This window comes from Microcaecilia unicolor, chromosome 6 (assembly GCF_901765095.1).
Source record: "Microcaecilia unicolor chromosome 6, aMicUni1.1, whole genome shotgun sequence".
Lineage (NCBI taxonomy): Eukaryota > Metazoa > Chordata > Amphibia > Gymnophiona > Siphonopidae > Microcaecilia > Microcaecilia unicolor.
Genome location: NC_044036.1, coordinates 36,318,863 through 36,344,366, shown reverse-complemented (window position 1 = coordinate 36,344,366; position 25,504 = coordinate 36,318,863). Strand labels below are relative to the sequence as shown.

General features: G+C 39.5%; 1 protein-coding gene across 1 annotated transcript in view; it reads right to left on the bottom strand.

Annotated features, from left to right (window-relative positions):
- The window catches only part of HOOK1 (hook microtubule tethering protein 1), a 140,301-nt gene that overhangs the window by 5,233 nt on the left and 109,564 nt on the right, over positions 1 to 25,504 (bottom strand). The window contains exons 16-21 of the mRNA XM_030206091.1: positions 22,788 to 22,881; positions 21,889 to 21,920; positions 18,985 to 19,067; positions 15,890 to 15,990; positions 7,132 to 7,233; positions 2,916 to 2,984 (exon numbers count right to left, since the gene is read on the bottom strand). Of these exons, the coding sequence (XP_030061951.1) occupies positions 2,916 to 2,984; positions 7,132 to 7,233; positions 15,890 to 15,990; positions 18,985 to 19,067; positions 21,889 to 21,920; positions 22,788 to 22,881 (481 nt within the window). The remainder of the gene's footprint in view (positions 1 to 2,915; positions 2,985 to 7,131; positions 7,234 to 15,889; positions 15,991 to 18,984; positions 19,068 to 21,888; positions 21,921 to 22,787; positions 22,882 to 25,504) is intronic.

Genomic DNA, 25,504 nt, shown 5'->3' with positions numbered 1-25,504 from the left:
TTGATTTTTCTTTAAAATTGCTGCTGCGGAGGACTGTGGCAGAAGTCTTGCGAGGCTGTCGCTTGAAGTCTTGGCAGCCATTTTAAAGAACAAGCGGGAGCGAGCAGCAGATCGGCATGCAGGAAAGAGTGGGGATCTTTCCTGTCCCACTAGACGACCAGAAAGTACTGAGGTATATTCGGGGAGGGAGGGCAGGGCACCCAGGGCTGGAGCAAAGAGGCTGGATGAAAACAGGGGACAGGATGAGGTCAAAAAGTTGAGGCCAACTGGTCAATCTGTTTCCCTTCTCCTGCTCAAAAGGTAAAATACAGCACAGTCTCAGCCTGTTAAAAAAAAAGACACTTGCCTTGTTGTTGCTGCTGGGTGGGTGGATGGGTGATTATGCTGCTGATTGTGCTGCTTATGATGATGCTGATTATGATATGCTGCTGATTATGGTACTGATTGTGCTAATAATGATTATGCCGCTGATTATGATTCTGATCATGATTACAATATTAATATTCATATTGACCTTATTAATATTCATATTGACCTTATTAACCCATTAGTGCCCAATGTTCCCATAAGCAGCCATATGGGAACAAATTGATTTGTTCCCATATAGGAACATCGGGCACTAATGGGATAATATTGGGCTGGAAAACTTTTCGCCATTGGCTGAGAGGTAATCTTTAGTCTCAGCAAGGGAGCACAGAAGTAAACATCTCTGACCTGAGACCCTGTTCAAGGCTTGTGAGCAGTTATTATCCTGAAACTCCCCAGGTAGTGACAAAGTGTTTAGACAGTTCTAATACTGATCCTAATTCAATTACCTGTTATAGCCTGTTACTTTTCCATCTGTTTTATATGGTTCAATATTCTAATTTTGTGACAATAAACCTTGTTAGTTTATTGGCTCTATTGTCCTGGACTAAGAATCTTGGTGGTTTGTGCGTTAGGTCTGTGAGTGCTTTCTAGTAACCATGGGACCCCTGAAAAGTGTGGCCCCAGTGTCTTTAGAAACCACCAAGGAAATAACTTGTGGGTGGGAGACTTGCCCAGAGGCAGGCATAACCCAGCACGTGGGAGGATGGGTATGCCAGAGTAGAGCATGTGCACAGGTGGTTGTGGTGTGATGATCCTACATCATCACAACACATGAGTTATTTATATATACATAACATAACATATACATGTTTTTATCACACTATTTATGCATGATCCTCCCATATGCATAATACACTGATGACAAACGAGTATTTATTTTCACACACCTCACTAGGCTTTCACGACATGTGCATTTTCAAAGGTGTAATTATTCAGTAATTAATTGTTTGGATCAAAGTACAGTTATTTATTTATACATTGCATTTTTATGTAAATTTGATTTTCATAGTAGTAATGTTATTTCATTAGTAATGTTCCTTTAATTGTAAGTTTTTTTTCTTTTAAGTAATGTTTTATGTTTTAGAATTGACCCCCGAGGCAGAAGTTGGTTTACGCCAAAACGCAGCCCTTGTCGGGTCATTAATAAAGTCCACTTGTTCCATTCCTGAGAGCCCTTTGTGCTTTTTTCTGGACTGCTTTTCGGTGTGTAGTCTGACCTTCTCCGTTGTATGTGATAAAGTCCTTCAAAATGCTACCACATGTTTAATGATGGGAAGAGAGAGGTACAATCACGTTACACCTATTATGTGTGCCTTGCATTGGTTCCCCATTAAGGTCTATATTTAAAATACTGTGTTTGATTTCTAGAGTGGTTCAATAAACATACTGAGATCACCACAGACAGGGCTGTTACAACTGTCCCCTCTGTCGGATTCATCTATCCAGAACAAGAAAAGTTTGCTTCAAGATACTTATAATCTTTTCTTTAGAACACATTGCCACAAAAACAAAGGGAGGAAATTAGTTACTACTGATTTCATAAAAAATTAAAAGCATGCTTTTGTTTACACAAATTTTATGACTTGGAAGTTTAACTGTAGTTAGAGGTTTATATTTAATTACTGCAAGTATACACACAGTAACATAATAAATTGTCAGAAGACAAAGCCCGCACGGTCCATTCAGTCTGCCCAACAAGGTGGCCAGAGTTGAATCTGGCACTCTGCACAGATTCCACTTCTTTATGATTAAACACTAGCAAATTTAATCTCTGTCTCTCCCTGCTAATTTTGGGGCACAGACCATAGAAGTCTGCCTGGCACTAGTCCTACTTCCCAAAATGGGATGCTCTAAAACTGCTGCAATGCCTAAAGCAAGACAGTCCATGAAATGAAATATCAAAATTTCCCTCAGCAGGAGAAATATATCCATTTCACTCCACATAAAGAGACTGACTGAGGAGCCTTATAGCCTGTTCCTGCTCAAGCTAGCAAATGTTCTGTTCTTGGTGTGCTCAGATGAAGGCACCACATAGATGGCTGATTCATCCTGCTTACCCACAGAGAATCAACTACATATTTTCGCATATGTTAATATATTATCTGTGTAAAGGTTTTGTTTTTGGTCTCTTAGCAAGTAGCAATATGGCCTTCAGAGAGATTTAAACATTTCTTTTCAAATGTGCTTATTTTTTTAAGTGTCTGCAGTATAATTCCTTGCTGGCAATGACCACAATAGAGCATGCCCTCCAAGAGCGGACTCTGCTATGCATTTTTTTGTCTGCAATATCACTGCAGCAATGGCAGTCTTCCTCAAGCTCCAGGACATCACCACCCAATGATCCCACACCTTCCTCTCCCTGCTGAATGGACAAAGATTGGAACCAGTTTCTTGAGCACAACCTAGGAAGTTGTTTCATACACAAGTTATAATTGTGGGAACCTCAAGATGTGAACCCAATGAAAATACTGAACCACGAAGAAAACTGATTAACAGTACGCAGTTTAGAAGGTATTGCTGAGTAAAATAATTCACACTTGTTATACCTTGTTATACCATGCAGTCACTATGAGCTTTTCTTCATATTCCCGCAGTTTAGCCTGCTGACATTCACCCTGGAAAAATGAAAAAGAAACAAACAAAAAGGTTAAACAAACTGCCATGCCTTTACTGAATAAACATAGTAGGGAAGATAATGAACAACCATTTTTGATAGTCTATAAGGGCGACTAAAATGATAGCGGGGATGGGACGACTTCCCTATGAAGAAAGACTAAGGAGGCTAGGGCTTTTCAGCTTGGAGAAGAGATGGCTGAGGTATATAAAATAATGAGTGGAGTGGAACAGGTGGATGTGAAGCGTCTGTTCACGCTTTCCAAAAATACTAGAACTAGGGGGCATGCGATGAAACTACAGTGTAGTAAATTTAAAACAAATCAGAGAAAATGTTTCTTCACCCAATGCATAATTAAACTCTGGAATTCGTTGCCGGAGAACGTGGTGAAGGCGGTTAACTTAGCAGAGTTTAAAAAGGGGTTAGACGGTTTCCTAAAGAACAAGCCCATAAGCCACTACTAAATGGACTTGGGAAAAATCCACAATTCCAGGAATAACATGTATAGAATGTTTGTACGTTTGGGAAGCTCGCAAGGTGCCCTTGGCCTGGATTGGCCGCTGTCATGGACAAGATGCTGGGCTCGATGGACCTTTGGTCTTTTCCCAGTGTGGCATTACTTATGTACTTAATATTTAATTTTGCAATTGATCTATTAATGACCCTGCCATTTCCCATGTAAACATGGCAGTGTTCCTTGGGCATATGACCTCCAGACAGATCTGATCTTGCAGTCTGAAGTCATAAGATTCCAATATCAGCCAAGAAATGTTTGACTGGAGATCGATAAAAATACTATTGTCCTCCAATGATGTCTGGCATTAAATGGAAATCTGTGTATATTGGACATTTTTAAATGTAAGGAAACCTCATTTAACTTAAGGGATACATTGCATAATCTAGCAGTAAATATAATACATCACAAATAAAATTGTTATTATTACATAAAATTTACAAAAAATAATTTTTACTTTAACTACTGGCAACTAAAGGAGGAACTAATATTGATTAATACTCAGTGACATCTGCGCCCAAGTAGTTGGCTGTGATGTGCCGTTTTAACGTGGTTTATTATGGGGCTTAGCAAATAACAGAAGAGAGAACATGAAACAGACCAAATAGTCGATCCACTCTGTCCTGTTATTTTGTCCATCCTACAGCAGCAAGCTACACGGATGTCACTGCTTGAAGGATCTCAGTATTCATCTATGTCACCATACTGGGCAGATCTGATCAGTGTTTCCCAATTCGGTCCTGGAGGTTTTCAGGGTGTCCACAATAAATATGCATGAGATTGATTTGCATACACTGCCTCCATTGTATGTAAATCTCTTTCATGCATACTCATTGCAGATATCTTGAAAACTTGACTGGCAAGGGGGTACTCCAGGACTGACTTGGGAAACACTGGATTAGATGAGCCATTTCAGTATTTATCTGCAGTTAAGTGACTATGTTAAGTCACTCTTATTTTTTTCCTAATTGGTTCTCCCACTGTGCTGGGTAAATGAAAATGTAAAATCCCACACCAGATTTAAAATCTAGGCCCCAGGAATTGTCTCTTACATTGCTACAGCTAACATGAGGCCAAACGCCAGAACATGGTACTGATAGTGGTGTTTCCCTATCCGTAATCTGAGATACGTAATCTGAGATACTTCCTGTATCGAAATACGGGTATAGGCATCCTTTAAGTCCAGATAGCATAGCCAATATTTTCACAATCATGGGGAGAAAGGTGCCCAGGGAAATCATCCTGAGCTTTTGACTAGGAATTTGTTCAGGGCCCTTAGGTCTAGGATGGGACAAAACCCCCTGTCTTTTTGGGCACAAGGAAGTACCTGGAATAGAACTCCTTCCCTTCTTCCCCTGGTGGTACGGGTTCGATCACATTGGCCTGAAGAAGGGCAGAGGTTTCCAGGACGGTTATTTTGAAGCGGCTATGCAATCAACCCTTGCTTCAACTGGGCAGCCAGCTGGGGCTTCTGAGGGCGAGGCTGGCGAGGTTGAGAAAGCTGGGCCAGGGGCTTCTGGGCAGAGCAAGAAGGTAGTGGAAACCTGTGCCTTTGAGAGTACAGTCGCCGCCTAGGTCAACTCGAAAACCTCCGTGAGGAATAGGTTGCAGTTGGAGGGTGCCGAGAAAGGGTTTGGATGGTATCGGTATGTTTCTTCATGAGGTAAGCAACCTCTTATACCTTATCTCCAAATAGATTGTCACCTTGGCAATGACCGCCAATCTCTCCTGAACCGCTGGTTTCAGGTCAAAGACACACAACCATAAGAGTCTGCGCATCCCCACACCCATGGCGGAGAGTCTGCATGTTATGTCAAAAGAGTCATAGGCGCCCCTGGTCAGATACTTTCTATACTCCAGCTGCTTACTGACCAACTGGCGAAGCTCTGCGGCCTGTTCTTGTGGGAGGGAATCCACAAGATTTAGTGTACTGCAGACCAAAGACTGCAAGTAAAGGCTTGTCTAGGGCAAGTAGAACTGGATGTGTGCAATAAGCATCGAGTACTGAAAAGCTTTCTGCCCAAACGAGTCTAGTCTCTGGGTCTCTCTACCTGGGGGTGCCGAGGCATGAGTCCTGAAGCTCCAAGCTCATTTGAAGGTGGATCTGACCACCAGAGAGTGGTAAGGCAACTGAGCCCTCTCGAATCCGGGAGACTTCTGGATACAAAACTGCGTATTCACCTTCTTAGGTGGAACTTGCACTGAGAAGGGAGATTCCATGTTCTTCATCAGTGCATCTTTAAGGGGTGCAATGATACCATGACCCCTTCCTTTTGAGAAGACTCGTAGTCTAGGACAGTTAACATTTCTGCCCTGGGCTTGTCCTTTGTCTCTAACTTAAATGGAATGACAGAAGTCATCTCCCTGACAAAACTAGTGAAAGAGAGACCCTCAAGTGGAGATTTAAGTCTCTCTTGAGGTGGGGCGGGGAGTGCTCCTCCTGGTGCCAGTGCTTCTCGGGTACTAGTGATGCCAATGCCCCAGTGCTCCCAGACTGTGCAATGACCAATGCTGCTTCTTGGGCTTCCCCCAATGCTTAGCATCACGGATCTTCGGTGCCAATGAGTATAATGTTGAACCTGTATGTGTTCTCAGTGTCAGGTTCGATGCTGACCAGTCCCAGGGTCTACTCTCAGTGCCCAATGTAAAGAGGTGGAGACCTTCTCGATGCTAGTGCAGTTCCAGTGGATGTTGTAGTCTTGGCAGCTATTAAGGTTGATGCTCCTGGTGCCGATGTCAATGAAAGGATCTTCGAGGAGCCAAAAGTCTCTCCTGTTGGATCTGCCATGCCCTCTGTGTTCTCAACTGCATTTTCAACAGAGAGAACAAGAATTAGGCTCATGGTTAGGCCCAAGGCATCGGATGTACCAAAAGTGCGGGTCAGTCACAGAAATTACTTGGTTATACTGGGTGCACCTTTTGAAGCCATTGGGGGGTCTTCTGGGACATCAAAAAAAAGAACTGTGGGCAAATTAAACTTTTCAACTGTGAACAGCAAAAAAGGGCAGTGTTCACACTGAGGTCAGTGCTCCGGCCTAAACGAACCTAGCAACTTGCAAACAAGAAAGGAAGCTTTAAGAGCGGAAACAAAAACTACAAAAGTAAAGGAAAACAAAACAAAATAAAGAAAAAAATTAAAATGCTCAAAAAAAGGAAGGTACTGCAAATGAGAGAAAATATACACTGAGAGGAGAGAACATAATGACATGTCCTCCCTGCTTCATAGAAAAAACAAAGACTGAGGAACTCACACTCGTACATCGGGTGGAAAAGCACCAGTGCATGTGCGGTGAGACGCTGCTAGAAAGTTCTAAGTTAATCTTGCTAGTCAGTGTCCGCACCGGGCTCCATCAGATGACATCATCCAGCTGTGAGAACAGAATGGCCTGCTTGTCCTCGGAGAACGGAGGCCACAGAGGCTCAGATAAGACAGTCCAGAGTCCAGTAAACTAATATAAAAATAGGCTGGTATCTAATCAGGACTATTTTTCTGCATATATTTTGTTGATCACTTTTGGAATTTTAAAAATAAGCTAAAAAGTGAGCATTGTAAAATTTGACTCCTTCATGTCTGAAACATACTAATATTTATTGTTGCTTTTGAAGGATGCTTCAGAAAATTAAAACATTTTACCTGTAATATGTCAATTCTTTTATCTTTATCTGCTATTTGTTTTTTCAATAACACTATTTCTGCAGAGGCTGGATTTAACTTGGGGTCCAGGGTTTTTATTACCTGTGGAATATGAAAAAAAAAAAGCAGAAAGTATATTGTAATTTATCTGTATATCCAAATATATGTTCAGCAAACCCTTTTTTTTTTTTTTAGAAAATTCTATACAAAATCTTCATAAATTAATTGGTCTCTTCTATATTAATACTCTATAAAGCATGTATATGCGCAAATATTTAAAGATATTCACTTGAAACATAATAAATCTGACTGGTCATATTGACTGGTTCCAGTTAATATTGACCAATGTAGCTGCAGAATATGTTCTTTACTGAATAAATACAGTTTCTATCTTTTGTACTACATAATTCTTGTGCTGTTAACACTTAAACCAGTGTCTGCTTGAACTGTCTGCAACTGCACAGTAAAACACCAATAGCTCCTTGTACAAATGAACCATGGCATTATCACTGGCATGAAAATGTGATAGAAATTGGTATCTTCACTCAAGTCTAGTTCTGTAAATTCTCATACCAGTATGTTGCCTCTGCCAAGATTTCAATACTATGGAGAAATTAGATTGTACCTGCTAATTTTCTTTCCTTTACCCTCACTAGACCAGTCCATAATCTGTGGGTGTGTCCATTGAGCAGCCAACAGAGAAGCAAAAAAAGACCCACATGCTTCAACTTAATAAGGACATTGTGTAGCATGAGATCATCAGTATGCCAAATGACATAGCAATGGACCACATGGCTTTTTGTTCCTAAGAAATGCCACAAGGGGAATAAAGGGGGAGCAAGAGGAAAGGACTTGAATTCCTTCAAGTATTTCCCAATATCTCTTGTAACCAGTCTCTTTTCTGCTGAAAGAAAGTTCGATTCATTTTAAACAGTGCTCTTTTTCAGGAGCCTATTTAGGCTGTTCAAACCAAGACCTGTGAGATGTGAACTCTGCCATATCAAGGAGGGAATCTGAACTGATCTGGTAGACTAAAGGAAAGAAAATTAGCAAATAATATCTAATTTCTCCTTCCTTAGCATCTCCGTAAGACTAGTACACAACCTGTGGGATGTTTCAAAGCAGTCCCCTCTGTGGGTGGGTGACCAGAAGAATTATCATAGTAATTTTAATTTGCATTAGAAACTCAGGGGAAGACTCCTTCAAGGCTTCCGAACCATAGGTGGGTCGTGACGATAATCTGAGGACAACACTGCAAACTACAAATGTATATGAAAGTCAAAGAGCTGCCTTGTTGATAAGAGGAATACAGAATCTAGGGCAAATACCAAAAATCAGTTTTATAACATGCCAAGATAAAATTCTTAGAAGAGTGAACTTGTAGAGAGTTGAGAAGCTGCTTATTCATAAGGTAATAAATACTGACACAAACTGTAAGGTAACAATTAATTCATCCCATGTCCTTGAAACCTAGAGAGTTTCCAGAGGCCCACAAGCTCTCGACTATCAAGTAGTTTTAAAATTCTCCTAGGAAGGAAGGAAGTCACTTACCTCAAGAAGAAGGTAGAAAGAAGGCTGTGCACTTAAGGACTTCTTTCTTATCACCTTTAAAACAACCAACAGCAGCAAAATGCTGGCTGTCCGGACTTCTTAAATAGCTGCACTTGTGAAGAAGGGATTGAGGCCCCAATGCACAAAACAGCGCCGGAAAAACACTGGCTCATTAACGAGTCGGAATTACCGATCAATGCTCAACTATATCAGGATGCAAATTATATGCATGCTGTTAGTGTTATGCATTGGTCGGTAAAGGGGTCTGAGCTAGAGCGTTGCACGGGGACAGAAATCTTACCCATCCCCGCCCGTCCCCACTGGAATCTTACCCATCCCCGCAAACATTTAACCCATCCCAACCCGTCCCCGCAAGAATTTAACCCATCCCCACCCATCCCCGTAAAAATGTAATGGTACATAAAAGAAAATTCCAGTCAGGATTTGAGCCACAGCACTGTAGGCAAGGAAGGAACTTGGAACACTCTGGTGCGCACATGTAAGATTTGTCTCTGATTCACTGGCATTGTGTGCTGAGAGGTCGCCACATGCACGTGCCAGTAGGTCAGGTGACATCTGATTCTCGTGCCTGTGTCACAGCTGAGGTCTGTGCACCAGCCTGGGAGCAAAGAGGATTAATAGTAGCATAGTAAGTGACAGCAAATAGACCTGAACGGTCCATCCACTCTGCCCAATAGTCACACACATTATCAATTCATCATTAAATCAACGAGTGTGATATTATATACTTGATTATGGTCTTTCTTTCGTGTTTCTGGAACAAAGACCACAGAAGTCTATCTGGCCCTATCCTTATGTTACAACTACTGGAACTGCCGTTGAAGCCCACTCCAGTCTATTCGTCTTCTCATTTGTGGGACATAGACCGTAAAAGTCTGTCCAGCACTGTCCTCATGTTCCAGCCACTGAAGTTGCTAAGCCCTTTCCAGCCCATCCTAAACCAGATTGCCATGAATGAGATACAGACCATACAAGTCTGCCAGGTATCAGCCTTAGTTCATCACAGCCAGAGTCGCCATCTAAGCGTCACTTGACACATCCACACACATGCAGCCATTTAAGGTTAGGTTGTATATAACTTCCATTTTCTAATTAGAGATCCTCTGTGTTCATCCCATGCCTTTTTGAATTCCATCATCATTTGTGACTCTACCACCTCCTTAATGGAAGACTTTCCACATTTGTGCTGTTAAAGCAAAGAGGAAGAGGAGGAGACAGCACTCAAAGAACTTGGTATTCGGTAGATGAGAGGCTGGTGCAGGTGCAGCTTATACTTCCACGGGAATCCCGCTGACCTGCTTCCATCCCCACGGGAACCCCGCAGGACCTGCCTCCGTCCCTGCGGGATTCCCGCGAACCCCGTTCCCCTGCAGCTCTCTAGTCTGAGCGTTCCTGGTGCACAGCTCTTGTGTATGACCGCTAAACAGACCCTTCCCGACCCCCAATCCCAAAAAAGCTTTGGGGTCCAGTGGACCCCCTCTTGACACCTAAATAAAATCCCCGGTGGCCCAGTGGACCTATTCCTGACCCCTCCCCCACACACCTAACATCCCTGGTGGTCCAGTTGACCCCCCCCCCAAAAAAAAAAAAAAAGAAATCTCTATGGTGATCCAGAGGGCCCATCAACCCAACCCAGTGAGGCAGGTCCCCCTAATCACCACTAAGCCCTGGTGGTGGTGTAATTCCCCTCTATCCCCCATCCTCCAGACCCCTACACATACCATGAGGTTGGAGGCAGCAGGACTGCCTATTTCCTCATGCTAGTGGCCCGCCCACTTCAAAATGGTGGTGCCCAGCTCCTGCCTGGTGCATCCTGGAATGCACTAGGAGGGGCCTAAGCACCACGTAAGGAGTATTTTCCTTATATGGTGCTTAGGCCCCTCCCAGTGATAGAGGTTTACAAAATCCCGAGTGATGTAGAACGGGTAAAAGTGAATCAATTTTTTACTCTTTCAAAAAAAGTACAAAGACTAGGGACACTCAATGAAGTTACATGGAAATACTTTTAAAACGAACAAGAGGAAATAATTTTTCACTCAACGAATAGTTAAGCTCTGGAACTTTTTGCTGGAGGTGGTAACAGCGGTTAGTGTATCTGGGTTTAGAAAAGGGTTGGACAAATTCCTGGAGGAAAGTCCATAGTCTGCTATTGAGACAGACATGGGAAGCAACTGCTTGCCCTGGGATTTGTAGTATGGAGTGTTACCATGATTTGGGTTTCTGCCAGGTACCTGTAACCTGGCTTGGCCACTGTTTGGAAAAGAGGATAGACCCAGTATGGTTACTTTTATGATCTTATGCTCTCATACAGCTGTCGTCCAGTAGGCTGCCTATCCCTAGGCCTTGTCAGATTGTCTGCTGTGGAACTAAACTGGGAAGATATCTTTTTTTTTTTGTTAAAAGAGAAGAAAATAAGACTGTTCCTCTACATCTGAAATTATCAATTCCCCAAAACCAGGCCCAACACAGAGTGTCTCTGAACCCAGATACCACAAAACAAATTGAAGCCTCAGGTCAGAAATTGTAATGTCAACAGAATGAAGTGCCACCAAGGTGACCCCCCCTTTTTTAAAAATTAGATGCAAGCAACTGTAGGCTCTTTGTTAAAGTACTGCTGACCATCACTGTACATGCAGTCCAATGCTGAAGCAACAGACTATTCTTCCACTCCAGAAGGATTGACAACAAAGAGGTGCTCAGCTTTGAAATAAGTCTCTGTATGAGAATAAGGTATGCAATTTAATTCTTACCCAGCTAAGAGAATGGATCTGGAAAATATCATGCTGCCACACAGGGCTGCACAGAAAACATGGCTGATAAAAAAAGGAGGGATCAAGGCTTTCAAACATAGGAAGATACACTGAAAATCATGAATTCCCATGATAGATCTTCCATGAGGAGGAATATGCAATATTGTAGAATACTAGTGGTCCAGGATACTAAATACTATTAGTAAAGGAAATGGTCTCAAAAATCATCTGAAGGGTGATGGGAAACAAACCAACATCCTAAGATATAAGCTTCAGAGATGCTTAACAGAAGAGCCATCTGATTCTCACAGAAGGTAAGGTTAAACAAAATAATAATAAAGTAATCTGCAACAGAATATGCAAAGATGGAAACCTAACAGAAGAGCATGACCCACTGACACTGATGTAACAAGGTTAGAAACAGTACTAGCATGCTAGGACTGGAGAATTGGAGAAGATACTTGGAAGGGAATGTCTCACAGTAACAAAACTCAGCCAACTGGAAGAACCACTTGCATCACAAACCAGAGGGAAGAAAACTGTTGTGGAAATATTCCTTGAACTATCAACTGTTGTTTATCTTATACAGCTACATCCAGAAGATCTGCTCCACTGATTGATCGTAAGAATAAAACGAGCACTATGCTAGTTTAATGCATAGGAAACAGAGAGAACCGTAAGGCAACCTTAATACCTGGTATTAAGGAGAATTATAGTTCCATTAGAACTTTAACTATTAAGGGCTTGCACACAGAAGTCTGAAGCTCTGATAACAGAAAAACAGCCATAATTCTCTTGCAGTACCTTATTGCCACTTCAGAAAGGCAGGGACTGCAAAATAAATAAATAAATAAATGGATTGGATTAATTTTATATACCATATTTGTACTTTAGGTGTTAAAGCAGTTTACATAATTCAACTATTAAATACAAATACAATAAACATTAACTACAGAGAAAAATACAAGCCACATTACTTAAAACACAGTTGAAACAACCAAGTTTTTAAAAGTTTACGAAAACTAAAATAGGAAGAAGCATTCTGAAGTTCATCAGGCAAAGAGTTCCATAAAGAAGGACCCACATATGAGAACACTCTTTCTGTAGAGAACACGTGCTCCCAGATGACCTCCCGAGTGACACAAACAGAAGATCATTTTAAACTCAAAGACCTACAAAAGCCAACAGATATTTCTCAAAGAAAAAGACCAGACACCAACACTTGGGAAGAATGACAGAAAAAAAAATGGCTGTTGCAGATCAACTGACTTGACATCCAAATGGCAGATGAAATTTAATGTGGACAAACGCAAAGTGATGCACATTGGAAAGAATAATCCAAATCATAGTCCACCTTTGGGGTCAGCACCCAAGAAAAAGATCTAGGTGTCATTGTAGACAATACACTGAAATCTTCTGTCCAGTGTTCGGCAGTGGCCAAAAAAGCAAACATGATGCTAGGAATTATTAGGAAAGAGATGGTAAATAATACTGAGAATGCTATAATGCCTCTATATCGTTCCATGGTGTGATTTCACCTTCAGTACTGCATTCAGTTCTGATCGCTGTTATCTCAAAATAGATATACCAGAATTAGAAAAGGTTCAAAGAACAGTGACCAAAATAATGAAAGAAACGCCTCTCATATGAGGAAAGGCTAAAGATGCTAGGGCTCTTCAGCTTGGAAAAGAGACAGCTGAATGGCGACATGACTGAGGTCTACACAATCCTGAGTGGTGTAGAATGGTTAAAAGTGAACTGATTTTTTACTCTTTCCAAAATCAAGGAAGCTGCACGGAAATACTTTTAAAACAAATAGGAGGAAATACTTTTTCACTCAACGAACAGTTAAGATGTGGAACTCTTTGCTGGAGGAAGTAGTAACAGTGGTTAGTATATCTAGGTTTAAAAAAAGGCTTGGACAAGTTACTGGAGGAAAAGTTCATAGTTTGCTATTGAGACAGATGTGGGGAAGCAACTGCTTGCCCTGGGGTTTGTAGCATGGAATATTGCCACAATTTGGGTTTCTGTCAGGTACTTGTGACCTGGCTTAGCCACTGTTGAAAACAGAGGGATCCAAGCTCATCTGAGTAGTTCCCATACAAAACAGCCATTGAGTTCAGCCTCTGTGCTTGCTAGTTGGTGCTCCTGTCAGAGCAATGGCGCCAACTTGAAACAAACATTCTTGTCCAGTCTTCAGATGCCTCTCAACTCCAGAAAACTCTAACAAGGAAATGGGGAGACCTCCGGTAACCTCAAACCTTTTCTTTTCTGCCATTTTCTTCCAAGCCTTTTCTTTCTTTTACCCATCATATTCAATATTATGATGTCCCCCTTAGGAAAGGTGTTCAATGCCCATTGTTATAATAATTTTATTTATGCAGGTGATGTAACCATCTACATCCCTTTCAAAGATTCTATTGAAGAAGTGCTATCTATCATCAAATCTGGTCTAGACCTGATGGAGAACTGGGCCTCGACCTTTAAACTAAAATTGTATAGAAAGAAAACACAATTTCTCTGTTATCTAACCCTCACCGTGTCATAATCTAACCCTCACCATGTCATAAACTGTCTAAACTTCACAACTGACAATGAGGAATATTTTCAAAGCACTTAGCCTTCCAAAGTTCCATAGAAACCTATGGAACTTTGGAAGGCTAAGTGCTTTGAAAATATGCCTCATGTAACTTATCTATTGGAGTCCCAACTAAAGATACTTGGTATAATTGATTCCTACATGTTATTTGACATCCAAGTCCAAGCAGTCATCACAAAAACCTTTAAAACAATGTGGAATCTAAAATGAATCAGGCATCTGTTCCCTAATGATATGGTTAGAACCTTAGTGCAAATATTAGTATTATCACACTTAGATTATTACAATGCCATCTGTGCTGGCTGTAAGGAATCTTCCATGAAAAAACTGCAGACAGCTCAAAATACAGCAGCCAGATTAGTCTACAAGGCTACGAGATTTGAAAGTACAGCCCCTTTGCTTATAAAGTTACACTGGCTCCCAATCAAAGCCAGAATAACATTTAAACTATGTACATTTATTTTTAAAACTCTATATAGCTTAACCCCAGATTATATGCAACCTTTAATTGATCTCCCCCTTCGCCATGCACTCTCTGGTTCAAGAGATTATCTAACCCTCCACTATCCCTGTTGCAAAAATGTGATCTACAAGTCAATCTACATGTCAACATTCTGTTACCTCTGTACCAAATGGTGGAATTCCCTCCTGAAATTTATCAGACGGGAACATAATTATTTGATATTCCAGAAATTCCTTAAAGCCTCTCTGTTTAAGCAATTTCTCATGATCATAATTAATTTAAACCCTTAATTGTACAGTTATTCGATTTCTGAGTTCCATTCTAATTGTTATTATACATGGATGACTATAGTTACCTTTTTGCATCTAGCATTCGTTTCCATATTGCATATTGTAATTCTCATTTACTTTCTTATTACTACTTAACGTATACCATCCCACATCACTTTTTGTACTGTTAATTACATTAAACCTAATCTATTGGGATAACATGAGATATAAATTAATTAAATAAATAAGCAAGCTTAGAGGGAAAAGGTGTGGGGTAAGGGGGAGTCAGGAACTTAAGAGTCCTCCGAGTTACACCCAGCTCTAGTTCAGACTTCTTCAAGATCCTAGTCAGGAGCTCAAACCTTTAAAAAAAAAAAAAAAAGGTACTCCATCTGCTCAACAGAAACCCAGTTCTCCCACTGGTTTCTGAGTTTGTAAGCAGTCTAGAAGCTCTATGATGTGTCTGTGACCATCTGCTGGAGATAGAGAAATACTGATGATCGCATGTTGCACTGTACCCTTATAGGCAAAGCATATGGGACTTGTTTTGCTTCTCTTGTCTTCCATCTGCTGGGCGAGGGACACAACACCCACAGTGGAGATGCTAAGGAATTTCTTATTCTGTCCTCTATCAATTACTTTATGTCTTTTTAGCAAGCACACTTTAATATCTCATGAGCCTTCAATGCTGAGGTGGGGAGCAGCCTGGATGGTGGTGCCACCTGCAGTTCTGTAATCTGTCTGAAACCGAAAGCAGGGAGGAGCCATTGATCATTACGCCACTGTGGTGGTGCACAGCCCAAAGGGTACAGTGGATAGGGAATGTAAAAAGTCAAGACATTTAGATAACCAGTAGAAAATACTGTCATACATATATATAAACATGATGAAAAATGCATATAAAAGAAAAAAAAAAAAAAAAAAAAGATCACAACTATTTTCCATGCTAGGTGTTGCAACTCAGTTATAAATCAACCAAAATGTCTTCAAAGTGGTTGAAAGGAAAAGTTATACAGTGTGCTCTGTTTTATTTTGTGTCAAGTGAAACAACTTTTCTCTCAGAGAATATGTTTTATAGTGAGAACTAAATGTATATCAAACTCACATTTCTTGCTTTCTCTAGATACATTTTATATCTTTCTTCCATTGATCTCATATCATCATCTTTCTTACGTAGTGCTGCTTCCAGTTCCTCAATCCTTTGAGCTATTTTGGGAAAGTTTGACACATTAAAATAAAGTTCTTCAGTTCCAATATCTTTATGCACAGACTGACTAATTTAGCACCATGAATCAACCTTGTGGACTCAAAAGTTGTCTGAAAAGCCTATCTGAAGCATATAGTCAAAGCTAAACCACAGCTACCCTGAAGAAACAGTAACCTTTCCATAGAGCTATTCACTCTGTAATTTGAAGGCTGTTGGCTGAACCAATCAGAGATTTCTCATGAGTGCACAAGATATTTGACAGTACCAATTTATGTCTGATCCAAAACATTCCTATTGGTCAGAAAGAATGATTGATAGGAATGCTTTGGACCAGAGATAAATAATAACACAATAAAAACACAAGACTCTCTCTACTTCAGGAAGCAGGTGAAAGCTTGGCTCTTCAACCAGGCCTTTAATGGAAGAAGTAACTAACTTGTTAGTCTCACTCACACAAGGAGTGACTCGGGTTGCACATACTGCAGCAGGACATGCTTATCCACTCCTACCCTAGCTGAGATAATATTTAACCATTTCTGTGACCTCATGTTCAAATTTCTTTAAATCACTCACCTTACTTTCTAACTCTTCCTACTTTCTTACCCAGCCATGTATATGTTACAACTTTGCCTTACCCTTCACTATCAATTATAATGTTCTATTACATACTGTGTTGAAATTGTAAGTAGTATACCATGCCATACTTTGTATTGTTTTTGAATATTTTTACTGCTGTAATTGCCTATTGCTCAAGTTTGATCTATTCTTACTGTATACCGCCTTGAGTGAATTCCTTCAAAAAGGTAGTAAATCCTAATAAACAAATAAATAAAGCCCTGATACAGAGCAGTTTGGTAGCTCAAAATACGATCATGTCAGTGTGGCGTGTGGGCTAAGTCATGATGTCTGTATAAGCAGTTCAATAAGACTCTGATGTGGAATACAAACTGCAACATTCCATTAGAAAGTTAACTTATATCCATGAAAACAATAACTTAATTTTAATTGAAAACAATATTGAATTTTGCAATTCTTTCACTGGTTGAGTGTAAATATTTTTTTGTACAAGTATCTATTTTGATTATGGACCTATAATTATATTTTGGAAACCTCTTAAAATTAGAGAGGGCACCTTATATGATGGTCTGTATGTGTATGTATCTATATTTATTATTATTTTTATTTAGATTTTGCTCACACCTTTTTCAGTAGTAGCTCAAGGTGACTTGCATTCAGGTACACTGGATATTTCTCTGTCCCAGGAGGTCTCACAATCTAAGTTTGTACCTGAGGCAATGGAGGGTTAAGTGACTTGCCCAAGATCACAAGGAGCAGCAGTGGGATTTGAACCGACCACCTCTGGATTGCAAGACCGGTAATCTAACCACTAGGCCACTCCATGAAATTATTTGCCTTTATAAAACAGGCATCTCTCTGGACTTTTCATAGACAACCTGTTAAAATTACCCCTTTAGGGCATACTAAAAGGTGCCAAACTGACAAGCAATGACAACTTATGTCTCTTTTATCCACAGAACAAGACAGACACGGGCAAGGGCTGCTTCCCCATACTGACATATTAATGGAGCAAACACATGTAAATACTAAGGCTGCAAGTTAATCGCAATTAGCAATGCAATTAGTGCATTATTAATCTTGTTTTAAAAATTTGATCACGATTAAAGAATTTAATCACATTGCAGCATCTCCTATCTCCTCCAAACATTTTTTCTGCTTTCTTCCATTCTGTCCTCAGTATGATCCAGTATCTTTCTCTCCAACCAGGATTCAACATCACCCTCCACATACCAGCCTACCTTAAAAATGGTCTTCTGTTGGTCCCCAACAGTGGCAGTGGTGCACATATGCTGCCTGCAGTCTGCTGCAGAGCTTTCCCTCTGGCCTGCTCTGCCTCCTCTATCAGTTCCTGTTTTTGCACGGGCAGGATGGGCCAGAGAGAAAGCTTCAGATCTGGCTGCAGGAAGTCATTGCCAGGGACCAACAGAAGACCACCTTGAAGGAAGACTGGGTGGTGAGGGAAATTGACAGGGGGCAGATGCCGAACCCTGAGTGGGGGGAGTGGAGTGAGCTCCAGACCTGCAAACAGAACTGGAGGGTTTACCAGTGGAAGTTATTGCCAAAGCAGTAAGCTCCAGCAGCCACAAAAAGAACTTTGTGTTGATTCTCGTGAGGGTGAAGGGGAGGGAGGGAGAAAGAGATAATGGACCTGGGGGAAGAGGAAAGGGAGGGAAGGAAGAGAAAGGGAGATATGTTGGATCTGGTGGACAGGAGGGAGGGAGATTATCAGTCCTTTAGGGAAGGGAAGGGGGATGGGATTTGATATACCGCCTTTCTGTGGTTACAATCAAAGCGGTTTACATATTATATACAGTTACTTATTTTGTACCTGGCGCAATGGAGTTATAAGTGATTTGCTCAGTCACAAGGAACTGCAGCGGGAATTAAATAAACTGTATTCACGATAAAAATGATTAATTGTGCAATTAAGCACGATTAAAAATTCTAATCGAACTGCAGCCCTACTAAATACTAATACTAACCTTACCTGACCCATATTTTATACTGTATTTGTTTAACATCTACCGGACCTGGCGATCGCCTTTACGGTATTATGTAAGCCACATTGAGCCTGCTAATGAGTGGGAAAATGTGGGATACAAATGTTACAAATAAATAATTTATTCTCTAGGCCTATGTAGTCCTGGGCTTTTCTGCACAGACTGTCAGCAATGAAGCTAATTAAGTTCTATCATGATGGAGGCTAAATTCTTTTGAACTTGTTACCTACAAAGACAACACATATAAACAAGTACACACACATATGAAGAAGGGTTGGAAAGAATTCCACGTATCATACCCCGTATGCTTTCCCCACTTATTATAGTCATAACATTACAGTTTTTGACACCCTGTATATTTATACTATGACTGTTGTCTGTTAGTCTGATGTGAAGTACAATGAATATACATACCAATCTGATCTGCATCTGGCTGGAGATCCTCAATAAGCTCCTTTTTCTTTTGTAACGTATCATGTGCTTCATGTAGTTTCTCCCTATTGCATTATTACAAGATTAAGAAAAGGACACTGTATTAAACAAGAGAAACATTTAATTGAATATAGAAAACAATAAGCGCCATCAAAGTCTGATCTGTTTCACAGATTCAACCTGTTCTGATTCATCAAAACTGTAATAGGCACATTTCTTACAGGCAGCTGAATTGTAGATTGGAATCTTTTTGTGTATTGGGAGAATTGCAATAAAGATTTGCCTACGAATTGAGAGTCTAGTCGTAACATTTTCTACTCGGAGAGGAAGAGGTTTAACTGACTATAAGGTCACACTGGTCAGTAACACCGGATAGTGTTTGGACTGGACAGTAACACTGGGCACTGACCTGGCCAGTAACACCTAGTCTTTATTTACTTTACTTCTTATGAGTCACAATTATTCCCATATTTATTTATTTGTGCATTTGTATCTGAGTTCAATGTGACTTAATAAGAGGTCAAGCAAGTATGACAGATAATAAAAACATCACAGAAATAGAAAGGAAAAAGGAAGCAATAATAGACAGCTGTTATTTAAACCTCACCCAATACAAATTTTCTAAACAGATAAGATTTTAAGGATTTGCGAAATAAAGCATAGTAAGGCATAGACCTAATGTCCGTTGGCAAATTATTCCAATATTTTGTTGACAGATATACTGAAGTCATATCATGCAATGTTTTAAATCTTATGCCTTTAGGTGATGGGAAATCCAAATTCCAATAACTTTCCTTTTAATCTTCTGCTTCTCATTTTTGTTAATAAGATCCACTGATTTATATAACCAGGCATTTTTCCATTTATAAATACATGAATCATTACTTACATTTTAAAAATTCCTCTCGCTTCAACAGGAAGTCAATGCAAAGCAATATATAGTGGACTCACTCTCTCATATTTGGATTTAGATAAAATCAGTTTAGCTGCTACGTTTTGTATTGTCTGCAATTTCTTCCTCAAAGAATTTGAACAACCCAAATAGAGTACATTGCAGTAATCGATTTGAGACAATATGAGGGATTGATGGTCTAAAATGATCAACATTGAAGCAATGTTTGTACTCAGTATCTAAGCCCCCTCCTCCTCCCCCCTAAAAAATAAAGGCAAACTAGAAATAAAAACGGGCTCTAGAGTTATATTCTAAACTTCAGACTCCTCAAGCTAGACTAACCAAACTTACTGGCATGTAAGGAACCCTCTTCAAACACTAATGGGTTGAGAATATGTGGACAGGTATTCAAATTGTAGCTCTGTTACTCTTTTATGGAAGCCGATTCCAAATAGATACAGTGTGTGCCTTGGCTTCAGAAGTCTCAGGCTAGTTGGTGTCAAAAAATACAAAGATGGTGGACTTTCAAAAGATTTTAGCTTATTCCAAGTAGAAGGCTAAGACCTTTTTGCAATCCAAGTTGGGCAAGGCATGCATTTATTCATTTGCACATTTATAGTCCACCTAAACTAAGCTGCATACAATACAACTTCCATAATTAAAACAAAGCACATATGAAACAGACAAAACAAATAACTAAAAGCACGCATATACAAAACTAAGTCCAGATGTTGCATTAAAGCTCTTTACTTAGCAGTCCCCTCCAGTTGAAGACAAAGTCAAAGGTTTGCCCCAAAAAACGTCTTTAAACTCTTCTTAAAGGCAGGAATGTTCTTTTCTAACCGAAGTGCAATGGGTCCCATTCTTTGGGACCTGCAATAGAAAGTGTATGCCTGTGTCTCTCCAAAATATATTTTAGGAATAGACAGAACAGAAAGTTGCTGCATAGTCTCTAATCTCAAAGCCCTAGATGGATTACAAAAATGCTTTTTTAAACCAGTGACAAAATAATATGGCACAACACAAAACATCGGAAAAATGTTGGGAGGAACAACTGAATGGTTAAAGGTGGAAATCTGACACCACCTAGGCAGGAACTTAAATTAAATCCCAAAATAATATTTTGAATTGCACCTTTATTTCAGAAAAGAATAAAAAAACCTATCTTTTCAAGAATTTTATGGTTAATGAATCTGTAACTGATGTTCACAACTATTATGAAATCCTACAACACAATTCGTCATTTTTCCTAATTGTTATTTGTAAGCCACATTGAACTGAAGTTTGTTTTTGGATAATTGTGGGACATAAGAATAAATAAATAAATACAAGGAGGATTAGAGAACCACCCTACCACATAATTTGCATCAACAATTTGAAGATAACAAACACTGACCATAAGTATCATTAATACTCATTATAAAAACAGAAATGAAATTATCCCAGACTCTCTCTGAATTTCCATGCTCTATGTATAATCTCAAATAAAGGGCCGTCAATTGTTCAATAACTAAACGAACAACCAGGTCTTTATTTTTTTACGATAAGCAATTCCAATTTTAAGTCAGATTGAAAAAAGTTCCAAAATTTGAGAAGTGTGTGTAAAACCACCCTACTGTCATAAAATCTTGTAAAGGCCTAGAGCTCATTGACCGTGCATGCCAAAGTGACTACCACCAAAAATAAGATCTTTCAGATCAGGTATTTCACCTTACAGTCTAATGGCTTTCATGTGATTTGAAAAAAAAAGCATCGCCTTCGAAAGCTAATCAAAAAATGTATTACGTTAGTCCAATAAAAAGGTGGTATCTTACCTTATTTTGTTTTATTTCGATATATTACCTTAAAAAGCGGACTAACACAACTACCACACCACTTCACAAGCTAGGTTACAATCACAATGAGGTCCCATGAGAAAAGGCACTATTTTATGGAAGGCTTCAAAAGAAACAAGACCTACATAAATTGAACAAGATGCTTAGGGTGCTACTCACATATGCTCTGCTAGCTTCTTCAACATACTGGACTGTAAAAGAAAAAGGGCAGGATATAAATTAACAACTAATATACCTTTTTTTCTATAGTAATGGATTTTGAGATTACTTGAAAGTAAAAAACTATAACTGTTCTATAATCTTCTATCTACATTACTCAGTTCATTAACTTTGACCATGAACACGGATATCCATGTTATTTGCCTCTCCTGAAGAAAGGGACATCACATTATGTCACATTATACAATGCTTCTCACACTGTTTTTGGTTAACATCAAAATGAAGCTTCAGTAATGGACTGCGGATGGTCTCTACTTGGCCTTTTGGCAGAGACTGAGAATCTGCACATTATTAGGGGGTTAATAACCTGCCACCTGACCCCATAAAAACATTAAACAATTAAGGAAGCAAAACAATTTTAACGTCCTACAAAATTAAATCCTATAAAATTAAAGTATGTCACCCCATGACACTCACATCATGCCAGCTTTGGACAAGAAAACATGAACCCTACTCTAGCTGAGATAATATTTAACCATCTCTCTCTCACATGCAACTTTCTTCAATCGCCTTACTTTCTAATTCTTCCTACTTTCTTACTCATCTATATGCTATAACTTTGCCTTACCCTTCACTACCAATTATAATGTTCTAGTACATATTGTGTGGTCATTGCAAGCAGTATACCATGCCATACTTTGTATTGTTGTTCGGATATTTTTACTGCTCTAATTGCCTACTGCTCATTTTGATCTATTCTTACTGTACACCGCCTTGAGTGAATTCCCTCAAAAAGGCGGTAAATAAATCCGAATAAATAAATGAACATGGATATGCAGCACTGCAAATGGCCCCTTCAAGCAAATTGTATGAATTTATATTATTTTCCAGGCACTTACATCTGCTCCTTCAGTTTTGGGTTCTTGATCCTGTAAAGTCTTCTGAAGATCCTCAATCTGCTGCTGCAATTCCTCCACATGCCCCTTGACTAACCTGTTAGGAAGGAAGGAAAGTAAGTAAATGATCAAACATTAAGGGATACCAGGCAGTATTTTATCTTGTTACAAAACAAGAGAAGGACGCAGAATGAGAGACATGTGGCTTATTGGCTCACCTGGCAGGAAAGCACCATAGTCATCACATAAATTATGATTTGCTGTAGATGCACCGTACCAGACATTATTTCAATTTTTCTAAATTCCTAATACACTGGCCATCTCTAATGCCGCCTCTGTAATGAGGGCAAGCAAGCAGTGGAGAACAGCATGCTAGTTGGAAGAGCAGCTTGCAAACCAAGGAAGCTAAGATTCAACCCTACTACATCTCCCACTAAGTGTTTGTGACATTAGACAAAGTAATTTCACCCTCCATTTCAGGTATAACGTAGATTAAGGAAACCAGAAAGCGAAGATGGCCAAACAAATGGAGAAATGAGCAACAGACGCAGATATGACGTTTTTAATAACGATCAGCCATTATCACTGAATGTATAGTTTTTATGGTGACTTTCACTCATACAAAACTCCTTAAGGCACTTCTGTCTATGTTTTTATGTACGATTTTAAATCTCTTTGGTTTGGATTTTTAAAAAGTTTTTAAGATTCCCTGGCACCCAGGGCGAGAAGTTTTATTCTGAACCGACTATAGGCGGTCATGTCTGGTTTTTTTTTTTTTTTTTTTTGGGTTTGAAACGAGAGGCATCACATGGTTGAAACAGAGTTTGTTGCTATATTCTGCAGTTCTGTATAAGCACCAGGATAACAGAGTCTTCTTTGCAGTATCATCCATAAAATCTGTTGAACATTAAAACCACCAGGAAGGGAGGGAGGGGGGAGGGGGGGTCTAGGGATAAAAGAAGAAAATGATTTGATGTATGTGGAAGGTCTACAAGTTGTCTGTGGTATCAGTAAGGCTACCTACCGAGCATTAAGTATACAGATTTCATATAATAAGTCAATAAATAGATTAAAACTTAAAGACTTCCAAAGGAGACAAGATATGTAATTTTATATAGCATGTTTATTGAGAATTCAACATTCTGTATCACATATTGTATCTTCAAAATATCATTGGTTCTTTGTTGTATTTTTCATACTCTTTAATAAAAAGATTTAAACATAAAAGTTTTTAAGATAATATGCATGTTTTATATGATTTTGATACTGTATGGCTAATTGTTATGATATCTATGATTTTAATTTGGATTTTTGTTTGAATATTAGTGCCTACCTCTGACACAGCCTCTGGGCAAAACGTGACCACGTTGGGTTACTGTTTATAATAAAGCTGCACATCTTTCCAGACTGCAGGTATTCTTGTCTTCTGTTACTACGCCTAGATTGTGGGTCTTTTGCCTCTGTTGTTTTGCAGCCATTATGAAGATTTCTTATCTGTACCTGTGGTTCACATCTCCATTTTGTTTGGTCATGTCGGGTTTGTAGTTTCCTTTGTACATTCTGTAGACTTTTCTTCATCTTTTTGTTCTCTCATAACTTACATTAAAGCTCATATTAGCAGAAAGATAACTTCTCTACCCGATTGTAACTTGCTTTGAGCTCAGATTTGGAGAAGGTGAGTAAAATCCAAGTATAAATCACAGACAACCTTCAACATTGTTAGGATGGAAACATTTGGTCTTACCTGCTAATTTTCTTTCCTCAAATCTAACCAGACTAGTCCAGAATGCATATGTTGTACCTGCCAGCTAACAAATGGAAGAGAACTTTTAAGAGTTGAGAGCTCCATGCTATAACAGGTTTCGCATAGGCACAGCCCACCAGTATCTCTCTAGCAAAGCAAATGTTGGAAATAGCAACCATAATGAAAACCCACTCAAAGGTTCAGAATGAACTCAGGATTCGGCCTCAAACTCCTAGATGAGAAATCCCTTAGAAAATTTCTGAACCTTCCTTAAAAATGCACAGACAAATGACAAAATGGAAACTGAAAACTGAAAAACTAAAATTTGAAAATTCAGCTCAGGCCACAGGGAGGGTCTTCGGAGTAGTCTGGTTAGACTTGAGGAAAGAAAATTAGCAGGTAAAACCAAATTTGTCATTCCTTTTCATTCTACAAGACCAGTCCAGAATACAATGGACATAGTAAAGCAATCTTCACACAGAGTGGGATGAAGACACCTCTACCAAAAGCAGCATCCTGGATAGCTTCAGCGTGTAATCTGTAAAACTTTATACAGGTATGCAAAAACCATGTTGCAGCATTATACTTCTCCTATGATGAAACTGTATGAGCTTCTGCCCAGGATGTTGCCATGCTCCTGGTTGAATGAGCCTTAAGACTGAGATGAGGCTGTTGCCATTTTAACAAATAATTCAAACTCATCTCTCAATTGTCACTTTTCTAGCAGCCTCATCCTTTTTAGGTCCACCAAAGACAAAAAGGTTATCCCAGCTACGGAAATAATTTGTAACCTTTACGTATTGCATGAAAATTCTATGGACATCTAACATCTTTGCAACAAAAGGCTATAAGCCATTATTAAAATTGACTTGGGGAAAATCCATTGCTTATTTCTAAGATAAGCAGCATAAAATGTATTGTACTGTTTTGGGATCTTGACAGGTACTTTTAACCTGGATTGGCCACGGTTGGAAAC